Source organism: Nerophis lumbriciformis, linkage group LG02, assembly GCF_033978685.3.
Source record: "Nerophis lumbriciformis linkage group LG02, RoL_Nlum_v2.1, whole genome shotgun sequence".
In the NCBI taxonomy this organism is placed as follows: Eukaryota; Metazoa; Chordata; class Actinopteri; order Syngnathiformes; family Syngnathidae; genus Nerophis; species Nerophis lumbriciformis.
The window spans coordinates 34867323-34879436 of NC_084549.2; the positions used below are offsets into that span (position 1 = coordinate 34867323).

The 12114-nt window shown below is 39.7% G+C and overlaps 1 protein-coding gene across 1 annotated transcript in view; it reads left to right on the forward strand.

Annotated features, from left to right (window-relative positions):
* Positions 1–12114, forward strand: part of cdh23 (cadherin-related 23) — a 626035-nt gene that overhangs the window by 455077 nt on the left and 158844 nt on the right. Inside the window, exons 25-28 of the mRNA XM_061961466.1 lie at positions 2527–2746; positions 4277–4429; positions 4598–4711; positions 8726–8874. Of these exons, the coding sequence (XP_061817450.1) occupies positions 2527–2746; positions 4277–4429; positions 4598–4711; positions 8726–8874 (636 nt within the window). The remainder of the gene's footprint in view (positions 1–2526; positions 2747–4276; positions 4430–4597; positions 4712–8725; positions 8875–12114) is intronic.

Consider the following 12114-nt stretch of genomic DNA (forward strand, 5'->3'; position numbering starts at 1 on the left):
TCTGCTGTCATTAGGATGCCGACTGCTAGGATGTTCATATATTCCCATTTAGGTGAAGAATGTCTCATAATCCTCACGAAGAAACAAGGTGGGGACAATTTGTTAATTTCCTATTCCTTGTGTATTTTTATCACAACATACTTGACAACAGAGAGAAACAAGATCGAAAGAAACTTTCAAGTTGTATAAACTTTTGTGTGGCATCTGTGTGATAAAGACAGCTAATTAGTGGGACCATCTTGTACTGTTTTTACTCAGCCGTAGTGTTTAAACTCGTATGCAGTTTCGTGCTGTTTACGAATTTTTACAATTTCGTTTTGGTACGCGAAGCTACGAGAAGTGGGTGGACTCTTTTAAACGCATTTCATGAGGAATATAATTTATTCAGCCGGACTTTGAAGCGGCGAGGCGATCTGCTCACTGGGACTCCGACCTCGTAGTTTAAAGAGTAATGTGAACTAATGGAGGCAGTAGACAAGTGAAACGAAGGTAAATCACATCAAATATTCACTATTTACTTTGTACATGTAGTTAATTACACATTTGCACAGTTATTATCTTCAATTGAAGTGAACCGAATGCCAATGCTAACAGGTTAATGATAAATCTAATGTATATGTGTTGTCGCCGTGAGATAAACACTGACCTTTGTTATTTATATATTGTTATGAAATGGACCATAAGGAACCGCCTGACCCTAATCAATTCTTCATTTACTGAAGGGGCGACTTTCTGAGTGGACGGAAGCCTGATTTTTTATGTAAAATTTGGTAAACTTTGTTTTAATTATTGTTTTGTATATTATTGCTTTGTATTTTAATTATGAGTACCGTACAGTGTTTCATTTTCCTGTATTCAAAACAGTGTAACTGTTCAAACTGTGTAATGTTACAGTGGCCAAAAATATAAAAAATACTTGTTGTAATTAAAACCTTAAAGACTTGTTTAAATGAATACTTAGGCCTACTACGGTACTGCATTTTAATGTGGGTCACCATGGTAGTACATGGTTCTTGGGGGGAAAAGTCTGAGAACCACTGGCTTATACTTTGTAGTGGTATAAAAGTGCACGCCGTTCAAATTGAGTTGATTTGAATTTCTCAACATGGGTGTTGCAGTATAATTAAAATAAACAAATACGAAGGTCCTGGGTTCGATCCTGCGCTCGGGATCTTTCTGTGTGGAGTTTGCATGTTCTCCCCGTGACTGCGAGGGTTCCGTCCGGGTACTCCGGCTTCCTCCCACCTCCAAAGACATGCACCTGGGGATAGGTTGATTGGCAACACTAAATTGGCCCTAGTGTGTGAATGTGAGTGTGAATGTTGTCTGTCTATCTGTGTTGGCCCTGCGATGAGGTGGTGACTTGTCCAGGGTGTACCCCGACTTTCGCCCGACTGCAGCTGCGATAGGCTCCAGCACCCCTCGCGACCCAGAACGGGACAAGCGGTAGAAAATGGATGGATGGATGGATAATAATACAGGTGACTCTCAATATAATAGAATGTTATTTTTTGTTGAATAGTAAAAAAAATTCAGTTGTTGAGTTAAAAAGTAAAACGCATATTCTATAGCTTGACTGCACGGACAGTGAAATATTTCAACAATGCATTTCTTAATATTGTAATTATTTTGATGATTATAGCTTACAGCTCAGAATGAAATCCCCAAATAAGTGACATTTGAAAAAATGTCACAAAGTTCTATGTTGTAAACTAAGCAACAAATGAACTGCAACACATTTCTGAGCCTTTCATTGCTTTCTTAGTTGGAATTGAATTCCTGAAATCAAAAAACTTTTGCATAATATACCAATTTATTGAGATGCGCCTGCATGTATTTACCTCTCTAGCACTGCAGTGTCAATCAAACTGATCATTATTCCATCCATCCATCCATTTTCTACCGTTTATTCCCTTCGGAGTTGCGGGGGGCGCTGGAGCCTATCTCAGCTACAATCGGGCGGAAGGCGGGGTACACCCTGGACAAGTCGCCACCTCATCGCAGGGCCAACACAGATAGACAGACAACATTCACACTCACATTCACACACTAGGGCCAATTTAGTGTTGCCAATCAACCTATCCCCAGGTGCATGTCTTTGGAGGTGGGAGGAAGCCCGAGTACCCGGAGGGAACCCACGCACTCACGGGGAGAACATGCAAACTCCAGCGCAGGATCGAACCCAGCACCTTCGTATTGTGAGGCAGACACACTAACCCCTCCCACACCGTGCTGCCCCTGATCATTATTATTTTTATGAAATACGTATTTTTTGAGAGCACTCTTCCATTGATTTGAGTCATTTCTTGATTAGCCTTGGTGAGCCTTTTGTTAGTATAGATGCAGTATAAAAAAACCTCTTGTTCAATTCATTAATCCATGCCTGGAAGAGTTTGGTGAGGAACAACCTAAGCCATCAAACACCTTTGAAATGAACTACAACAGAGATTGTGAGCCATATATTTTGCATGTATTTATTAAAGCACATAATGCATCACCACACTTGTCCTCCTCTTCCTCTTTTAGGTTCAGGTGGAGGACCCTGATCAGGATAAGCACGGTTTGATAACGATGGCCCTACAGATGGGTATGCCCCGTTTGGACTTCTACCTGAATACTTCCACAGGCATCCTCACTTCATCGGCAATTCTTGATCGGGAGCAGATCGGACTGTATCATTTGAGGATTATAGCATTCGACGCAGGGAAATTCCCCCGCACTTCGACTTCAACTCTCACTGTCACTGGTGAGTGTCTGATAATCATGAGAATTGGACTTGATTTCCCTCTACGCTCTCTGATATTATCCTACATATGAAACTGCTCAAGCATTTAATGATTACATTCTCTCAGTCATATGGGGTTTGCCTATTTATGGCTCACAAATGAGGGAAGTGCTGCCCCCTGTTGGCGCCACTAAATACCCACAGTCAAACGGCTTGATTTGCTAAGATCCAAATAAGTGTGGGAAAAAAATGTGAGTGCTATTAGTGGGCATGTTGCAGGTGGTATACTAAGACAATTGATAACAAAGGCAAAAGTGGTGCAGACCGCCTTATTTAAATGAGGATTCTGCATATCCCATAATCAGCTCTGCTTATGGAGACACTCTTTTCCCTCTGCATTCATGACATCATTAGCTCCAACGGTCCAACCTGTAACCGGTCCTGATAAAAACGATATTGATGAATGGATGACATGTCTAATATTTGTATTTCTGACAGCCTAAATACTTTGACATGCACATGTAGGATGGACAGCTGTCTCTCTATCTTTTGTCTTTGCAGCGCAATTGCCTCCTTTCTCACAGCCACAAACCAGTTTTCAGTTTTGATAAATCACAGGGTGAATCTCCTCCTTTACATCTCCCAGTATTGTGGGCTTTCTGATAATCAGCATATTTTTTGCATGCAACACTGCAGCTTTAACAAAGATGTGGCTAATCCATGGATTTTTCTTTGCTAATGGCTAAATCATGGAATGGATTGAGCAAAGAAAACAAACAATGGACTAAAATCATTAACTTTAAGAAACTGTTCAAATGAGGAAGAATCCTAATAAACATCTTAAACCCTAATTAAAATGAAGACAGTCTCATTCATCTCACAAAGGATGAATAAAGACATAATTTACTTTACTGTTTTGTTTAATCAGCCGTTTTACTGCCGTGTTACAGGCACAGTTTGAAAACAATTAAGGCATGTAAATAAACAGTTACAAAATATTTCTATGTAAATATGTAATTTCTCAACATACCAGTATATAACTGCGGTTTATGGTCTGATACGGTTAATATACAAATGTGTTTTTTTTCTTCTAAAATTTAGTGGGTGCGGTTCAGTGGCGGGCCGTGCGTTTCCCACCTAGGCCTTCAGTGATGTCCTGTGTCCAATGATTACCTCTCAAAATTACCATAATTTATGTCACCACATGACCATTTCTGGAGAAATACTATACAGAAACACATTTAGGCGCTACTGGGCATTGAATCACCACCAAGAGTGTACAAACGGGTTATTTTGTGGCGCATTTAAAAATCAATAAATCCGCGGTTTATATATTGGTTCGCCTTATAGTAGGGAAAATACAGTACATAAAGACAGATATTTGGATTGTGCTCTCTATTTTGCTCGTTTAAGAGACGAATCCTCTGCGCACCAGCTTAGTAGATCAGCTTTGTGTGCGCGATCAAGTTTGCAGGTGTTTTAATAGATGCATTAATTGATAAGTTTTCTTGTATTACCTTATTTTATCCTAATTTCTGTGTTTGTGTGTAGTCCTAGACGTGAATGACGAGACACCCACCTTCAACCCTGGTGTATACAATGTGTCCCTGAAGGAGAACGTCCCTAGAGACCACGTTGTGGCACGGCTCATCTGCACCGACGACGACGCTGGCCTGAACGCAGAACTGAGCTACTTCATCACAGGTTAGAGGTCACGGACGGAGAGGTTTGCAACTATTCTGATCGCGCAAAAATGTGTATCAGCCCGCATGTTTGTGTTGTTGTCATTGCAAGGGACTAATGGCGTATATTTTCCTAAGCTGTTGACAAGTATAGTGTAGATAAATATATGTATTTGACATGTTTCTATAGGCGGTAATCAGGATGGTAAATTCAGCGTGGGCTTCAGAGACGGCATTGTGCGGACAGTGGTTGGACTTGACAGAGAAACCCAGGCTACATACACTCTGGTTGTAGAAGCCATAGGTTTGTGCCATTTTCCTTTTGACCATCTATTATGTTTCCTTTGTCTCTTTGTCTGCCTCAAAGCGACTTCTTTCTGCATTCTGTATGATGACGAAAAATAAGTGATGCCTGCAGTCAGCTCAGATTTTTTATTATTTTTTTGGCTCATCCGCCTTTGTTGTTTGACAAGGAAGAAATGAGCGTGTTCTGTTTTAGAAACAATTGAGTCAGGATGCTGACAGGGTAAGTGAGAAGACAGGTAGAGAGAATGCATATAGGTTTAAAAAAATAATAATGTTGTAATTCACATGAAAAACTGTTGTAAACTAGCTGATTAACACTCTCGGGGCACTATTTATTTGAAAATATGGTTATTATTACGAATGTAGTTGCAATGGTGATGTCATCCTTAGAGGTGCTTCCAATATGTTGCACCAAATGGACTTATATTTATAAGTGTGTCGTATAAAATAACTGTAATGATCAAACATGCGTGTTTTATTAAACATAATGTTGATTGTATAATTGTAAATCTGTAAGCCCAAATGTATAATTCAGTATAATTAATGATAGCTCATTAAGATTGATGTAATGTTTTAATAAATGTCAAGACATCCTGGTCAAAGTAGAGTGTTTGCCACAGGACTGTCATCTATTTGTGGCATGGGGGGGGGGGGGAAATAATGACATAATCAACAAATTTGAATATTTGGCCATGCCACGTTTGTAACAAGTTAATAAAAAACATGAAAAGTAAAACAAATGTGTTTAAAACTTCAACTTAACTTTCTTTTGTCATTTCTTTCTGTCGTTGCTTTTTATTCAATGTCACAAACAAAACAGAGCGTGTCTGTGAGTGCTTTTAGATGGGGGGGCGGAGGGAGTGTGCTCACAGCAGCTCTCAGGGCTTGTTAAAAAGAGTGATACATTATGTGCTTTCATGTCACCCAAAATTTGTCGATAGTTGCATTTCTGAAAAAGTATTTAGAGTATTCTGATTACTCGCTAAAATTGAGGTAAATGAGATCCCTCTGGCTCTGTCCTCTTATTCTCTGGCAGACCAGGTGCCTCTTAATGTGTTCATGTCCAAGGGTAATAGTGGATTGCCACTAATAAATTAATTTACATGCCTTCCGCTTGAGTGCAGAAAATGGATGGATAGATGTATAAAGTAGATAAATGAATGCTTAATTACTGGTACTGTTTTCATAATAAGGACAAAGGTCAACTAGTAGAAAAATGTATACATTTTCTAGCGTGCAATTTGTTGTTTGTTTTAATGAAGTGCATATTTACAGAAGTGGGGGCCTCATAGTGCACAGTTGCTAGGATGTTACTGATGTCACGTCCGGCTCACATCCCATTCAAAACATACGCGTGGTGGTCAAGCTAGCTCTGTTTTCAATCGGTAAGAGGCGCCATTTAGCCTTTTTCGAAGAAAAAATGCCCTCTGCTTGTGTTGTTTTCGGCTGTACGAATCATTCAAATCGCGAAAAGGATAAACGTTTTTTCAAAGTTCCTCGAAAGGCAATCAAAAAGGAAGGAAGAGTGCAAGATTTTACAATAAAACGACTCGAAGAGCATGCAGCTCACGCTCTAGTCCATGGGTGTCAAACTCTGGTCCGTGGGCCAAATTTGGCCCGCCGTGTAATTTCACTTGGCCCTTGAGGCGATATCAAATTAACACTAGAGCTGGCCCGGCGATTACATTCAGCGGCAGTGCCGGGGTAACACCGCATTCACCGCTAATTCTCATACTTGCCAACCCTCCCGGGAGACTCTCAAATTTCAGTGCCCCTCCCAAAAATCGTCACGTCCGCTTTTCACCCAGTCCAACGAATGCTGGCCCAGTCACATAATATGTGCGGTTTCAGCACGCACACACACACGTGAAGGCAACGCATAGTTGGCCAACAGCGATAGAGGTTACACTAACGGTGCCCATATAAATAACTTTAACACTGTTAGAAATACACGCCACACTGTGAATCCACACCAAACAAGAATGACAAACACATTTCGGGAGAACATCCGCACAGTAACACAACATATACACAACAGAACAAATACCCAGAATCCCATGCAGTCCTAACTCTTCCGGGCTGCAATATACACCCCCGCTACCACCAAAACCCCCACCCCCGCCCACCTCAACCGACGCACGGGCCGGCACGTTGTTGGAATGGATGAAAAGCAGACGTGACGACAGCTCGTAGAGGACCTTAAAGGCAGCGCCTTTAAAGCACGCCCCCAAGACTATGGTCTGGGTGCACTACGAGGTATAATGACTGATGAACAACTTAATTCGATAATGAAGGTTGCCTCAGCTCAAAGCCTGAGCCCCGACATTAATGAACTAGCATCCAAGACAAGATGCCAGGTACCTGGCTTGGGCACATCAGATTAGATCAGTGTGTTGCAAACTGAGCAGTTTAAAGTCCTGAATGTTTGGTTAATTCATTGTTATTTTATTTTCTAATTTATTAGCCTATGGAAAAAGTTAATGTTGATATTTACCTCAGAAGGCTGCAAATAGAAAAGAGGCATTACATTTTTATTTAAATTGTATTTGATATGCCATTGATATTTTTTAATTATTATTATTATTATTTGAAACTCGATTTTGCATGTCACTATAAAGTTATACAAGCCTTGCTTGTTCAATATTCAATTTCTCTGAGAAAGCGACCGACGTACAATACTTGGTATCACCCGACAAATCTTTTTTTGATAAAGTATAGGGATCTATTACATTGTATTGTTTGATTTTTTGCTCCTATCTGCTTTTCGCAGGAAGATTTAAGCCTCTTTTGTAGTCAGATAGTTCATGCGCTGCTTACTGTACAACAGCCATCGTAGCTTGGATGACCACCACTGGTTTTCATTTACGGGAAGAAGTCACGTGTCTAAATACAAGCGATACATGATGAGGAACAATGGTGAAAAGTTAGATGTATACCAGGAAAAACAAACAGATATGAAGGGTGACAAAAGATAGTGTATAATAATGCTGTTTATCATGTAGTTTTGCTCTATTAGCAAGAGAGAACATTACGGGTGAATTGAAAGAAGGAAAATGAAAATAAAATAGATTTTAATCGGACAAATATTAAATTAATATGATTATGTATTTAATGATAAGAGAAGCAGAGATGTTTCTTCCAATTAACCCCTTTGCGAGACTTGTTTGTCATAAGTCTTGTATTTTTTTAACAAAAGTGGAATATAAAAATAATTGCATTCCACAAATTTCAATGTTAAATTATGTTATGTTATAATGAGTTTGCCTTTTTATGGCTCCCAAATGAAGAAAGTGCTGCCCCCTGCTGGCGGCTTAAAATACCCACAGTCAATCAGGGCCTGATTTCCTAAGAGTTTGCAAAGTTAAACAAAAATGCAAGTACTAATAGTTGGTGTGTTGCAGGTGATCTATTAAGACTGCATGTACAATTGATAACTAGTGCAAAAGTGGTGCAGACCGCCGTACTTAAATGAGGCTTGTGCGTACCATGGACACACTCATTTCTCTCCACATTCATGATTTCGTATGCTCCAACGGTCCAACCTGTGCTGTTTCGTTATGTTGTGGAATATGCAGCACACGAATATAATATGGTCCGCCTTTATAAGAGATAAGAAAAGCAGATATTTTTCTTCCACTTACCCCGTAGCGAGTCTATTTTGCCATAAGGCTTGTATTTAAAAAAAAAAAAAGAATATACAAATCATTGCATTCCAGGAATTGAGTTTATTTGCCATCACTTTAAAGCATTTTATGAAAAACTTTAAGTGGATTTTGTGGACAGGAGTAAATAGATACAATATTATCAATATTATCTTTGTAAAGGCACCATTTTTGATACAGCTCCCTAAATTGGACCTCATCAGATGATTAAATTGCACCTCATGTTGTGGCTGATGATTGCAGGATAAGCAGAATTGGTTCCATCATGTCCATGGAGGTGTTGGACCTAAAAGTAGACCAGACCTGCCCTATGTTGAAATGTAGGTAAATGGTTTTGTTTGTTCACCCAGACAACGGTCCAGCGGGCAGCAGGAGGACAGGCACAGCCACTGTGTTTGTAGAGGTGCAGGATGTTAATGACAACAGACCCATCTTCCTCCAGAACAGCTACGAGACCAGCATACTGGAGACTGTGGCGCAGGGAGCCAGCATCCTCCAGGTAAAAAAAAAAAAAACACGGTAACACTTTAGTATGGGGAACATATTCACCATTAATTAGTTGCTTATTAACATGCAAATTAGTAATATATTGGTTCTTAATTAGTCATTATTAAGTACTTATTAATGCCTTATTCTGCATTGCCTTATTTTTCAACAAACCTGACCCTAACCACATCAATGTGGAACGCGCTCCCAACAGGTAGAAAAGAAAGGGCATCTCTATCCTCCTTCAAAACCGCAATAAAAGTACACCTCCAGGCAACTTCAACCCTAAACTAACACCCTCCCCGGATTGTTAATAATCAAATGTAAACAATCAAATGCAGATACTTTTCTTATGCCTTCTGATCTCTCTCTCTCTCTATGTCCACTACTTGCTGTCCATATCCTACCAAGTCAGACCTACACTGTTTCAATATCCATTTCTCTGTTTTCAATTGTTGATGACTGATGATAACAACCAAACCTACCCCCCCCCCCCCCCCACACACACACACACACCCCGAATTGTAAATAATGTAAATAATTCAATGTATACACCCTGATGATTATCTTGTGTGATGACTGTATTATGATGATAGTATATATGATAGTATATATATGTATCATGAATCAATTTAAGTGGACCCCGACTTAAACAAGTTGAAAAACTTTTATTCGGGTGTTACCATTTAGTGGTTTAATTGTACGGAATATGTACTTCACTGTGCAACCTACTAATAAAAGTCTCAATCAATCAATCAATCAAACCCTAACCAAATAACTCTAAATTAAGTCTTTGTTACTTACAATATATTCCCCATACTAAAGTGCTACCAAAAACACATATTTGGGGGTCAAACATGGAAAAAGTCACTTTATTTTTTAATGTAACAAAAGACACAAGTCATCAAGTCACAGGGCTTTAATTGTGTGTATCCATGATTTGTGCTTGCATTTGTTCTAACGTATGCGATTGAGCAGATATGCTGCATTATTCATTTTAGCTATGTAGGAATAATAATGTGTTTGAGATTCTCCATCGACTCTTTGAATAAGTCTGTTAGGGATCTTGTCTGATTGATTCTTGCTTGTTGAGAAAACTGAATGAGTGTTGGTTGCAGTGTACACAAAATGTTGATAAAAGCAAAAAGATGAACATGCGTAAATATTTGGAAAGCTAAACGCATGGAATGTGTGTGGTCAAATCTGGCAAAACAGCATCAGTCCTCAGCTAGATCTCAGTGACATAATCATGCAGACAAGGCGTAGTGAGCTGCGGCTCCTTGCTGACCCCTGGTTGAGCTGTCTTTGAGGCGCATGTGTTCCCATGCTCGCGTGGCCTCCTATAGGGGGGTCTTCTGAAGGAGAGATTGTAGGAGCGTCGATAGGAGCCCAGCCTCTTCCACACCTTAAGCTGTGGCTCACTAGACTGGCTTCTTCTGCCATTCAGTTTGTCTCCTGGGCCACAGTCCGCCTCACAGTCCTCATGCTGCCCAGAGGGCCGGCACACTGCCAGGAAGATGGCCAGCGCTGCGAGCAGCAGCGATAAGCCCAGCACCAGCATAATGGTGAATTGTGGGTCATGGCTGTCTAAAGAATGGGACGATGGGAGCGAGATTGTGGCATTGGATTCATTGAACACGGTGTGTTCTGTGGTGGAGGAAAATGTTAAGTTGGTTGTCGGGTCACTGGTGTTCATGTTGGTGAGAACCTGGATAAAGAACACATGAGGTTTCAACTTTCTGTTTTAAATGTTTTCACATTTCAAGTGTCAGCCTGGGTTGTGCGATATGGACGATATACGAGATAATAGATATGAATTTGGCTTGCGATAAAGCTTTTAATACTATCGTTTTATCGTGATAATGCATGTTGATGACACATTCTAGATGTGTGCCACAAATCTGATAGCATCTGATAACAAGCATCCTCAACGTACTCTAACATAGCAATTTTACCATTTCCATTTTCTCCACTGTGCAAAGCCGCTTCTAAGTTAGCAATCCTTGCTTCCATGGTGGCAAATAAAATATTTTTATTTTATTTATTTATTCATGTATTTATTTGACAGGGGCAGTACAATTAAACATTGCTACCCACAGGTAACTGATGTCAAAGTACATAAGACTTCTAGCCACAGGCTAATATCCCTGGTTAGGCTTTTAAAAAAAGATGAGAAAAGTGAAAAACACATACAAATGGATTAAGACAAGTACAAAAATAAAAACACATTGAAAATAATTGGCCCCATTTGTCCACACTATATCCATCCTGATTTTCCTTAAGCCTACTTTTTCAGTTTTGTGGAGAAAACTTACAAGTATCATCCCTGGAGGACAAGATATAGCAAAACATGCTACGCTACACACAGTAGGAAGATTTGCTAACTGGATCAATACCAATATCGACAGTAACGATATCAAGTATAGTATCCGTATCTGGTCGATAGTACAGTGATTAGATTAATATTTTTTATTTTGTCCTTTTTGGTATTGTTTACAAACTCTGGAAATACGAGCCTGGACACAGAAAGGTTTTAAGGGCAAAAACCAACATATTTAATTTATAGTAACACACAGCCATTCTGTATTTTTGTCTCATTATAATTGTGATAAAAACGTTGAATCATTCAATGATCTTGAAAATTTGAAGTATCAGTATCAGCATTGGTACTATGACCAATACTGCCCCTGTAACTACTTGGTATTGAATCGACACTCAAATTTGTAGTATCTCCCAAAATAATATGAAGTTTCAAAACAATTGAATAGGTGCTAATTACATTTTAACAGAAGTGTAAAATGGTAAATGGGTCATACTTGTATAGCGCTTTTCTACCTTTTCAAGGAACTCATAGCGCTTTGACACTATTTCCACATTCACCCATTCACTCACACACATTCACACATTCACACACTGATGGCGGGAGCTGCCATGCACAGCGCTAACCAGGCCCATCAGGAGCAAGGGTGAAGTGTCTTGCTTAAGGACACAACGGACGTGACTAGGTTGGTAGAAGGTGGGGATTGAACCACTAACCCTCAGATTGCTGGCACGGCCACTCTCCCAACTTCGCCACGCCGTCCCCAAGTGTAGAGAGAACATGTTACAACCAGCTGTTATTAGCGAATAGATTAATAATAATTTTAAGAAAATAATACAACTGGAAATGACACAATATGGCCCTGTTTACACTGCACACCAAATCTGATTTTTTTTGCCCTTAAGTATTTTTTTGCCGGTCTAAACGCTCCAA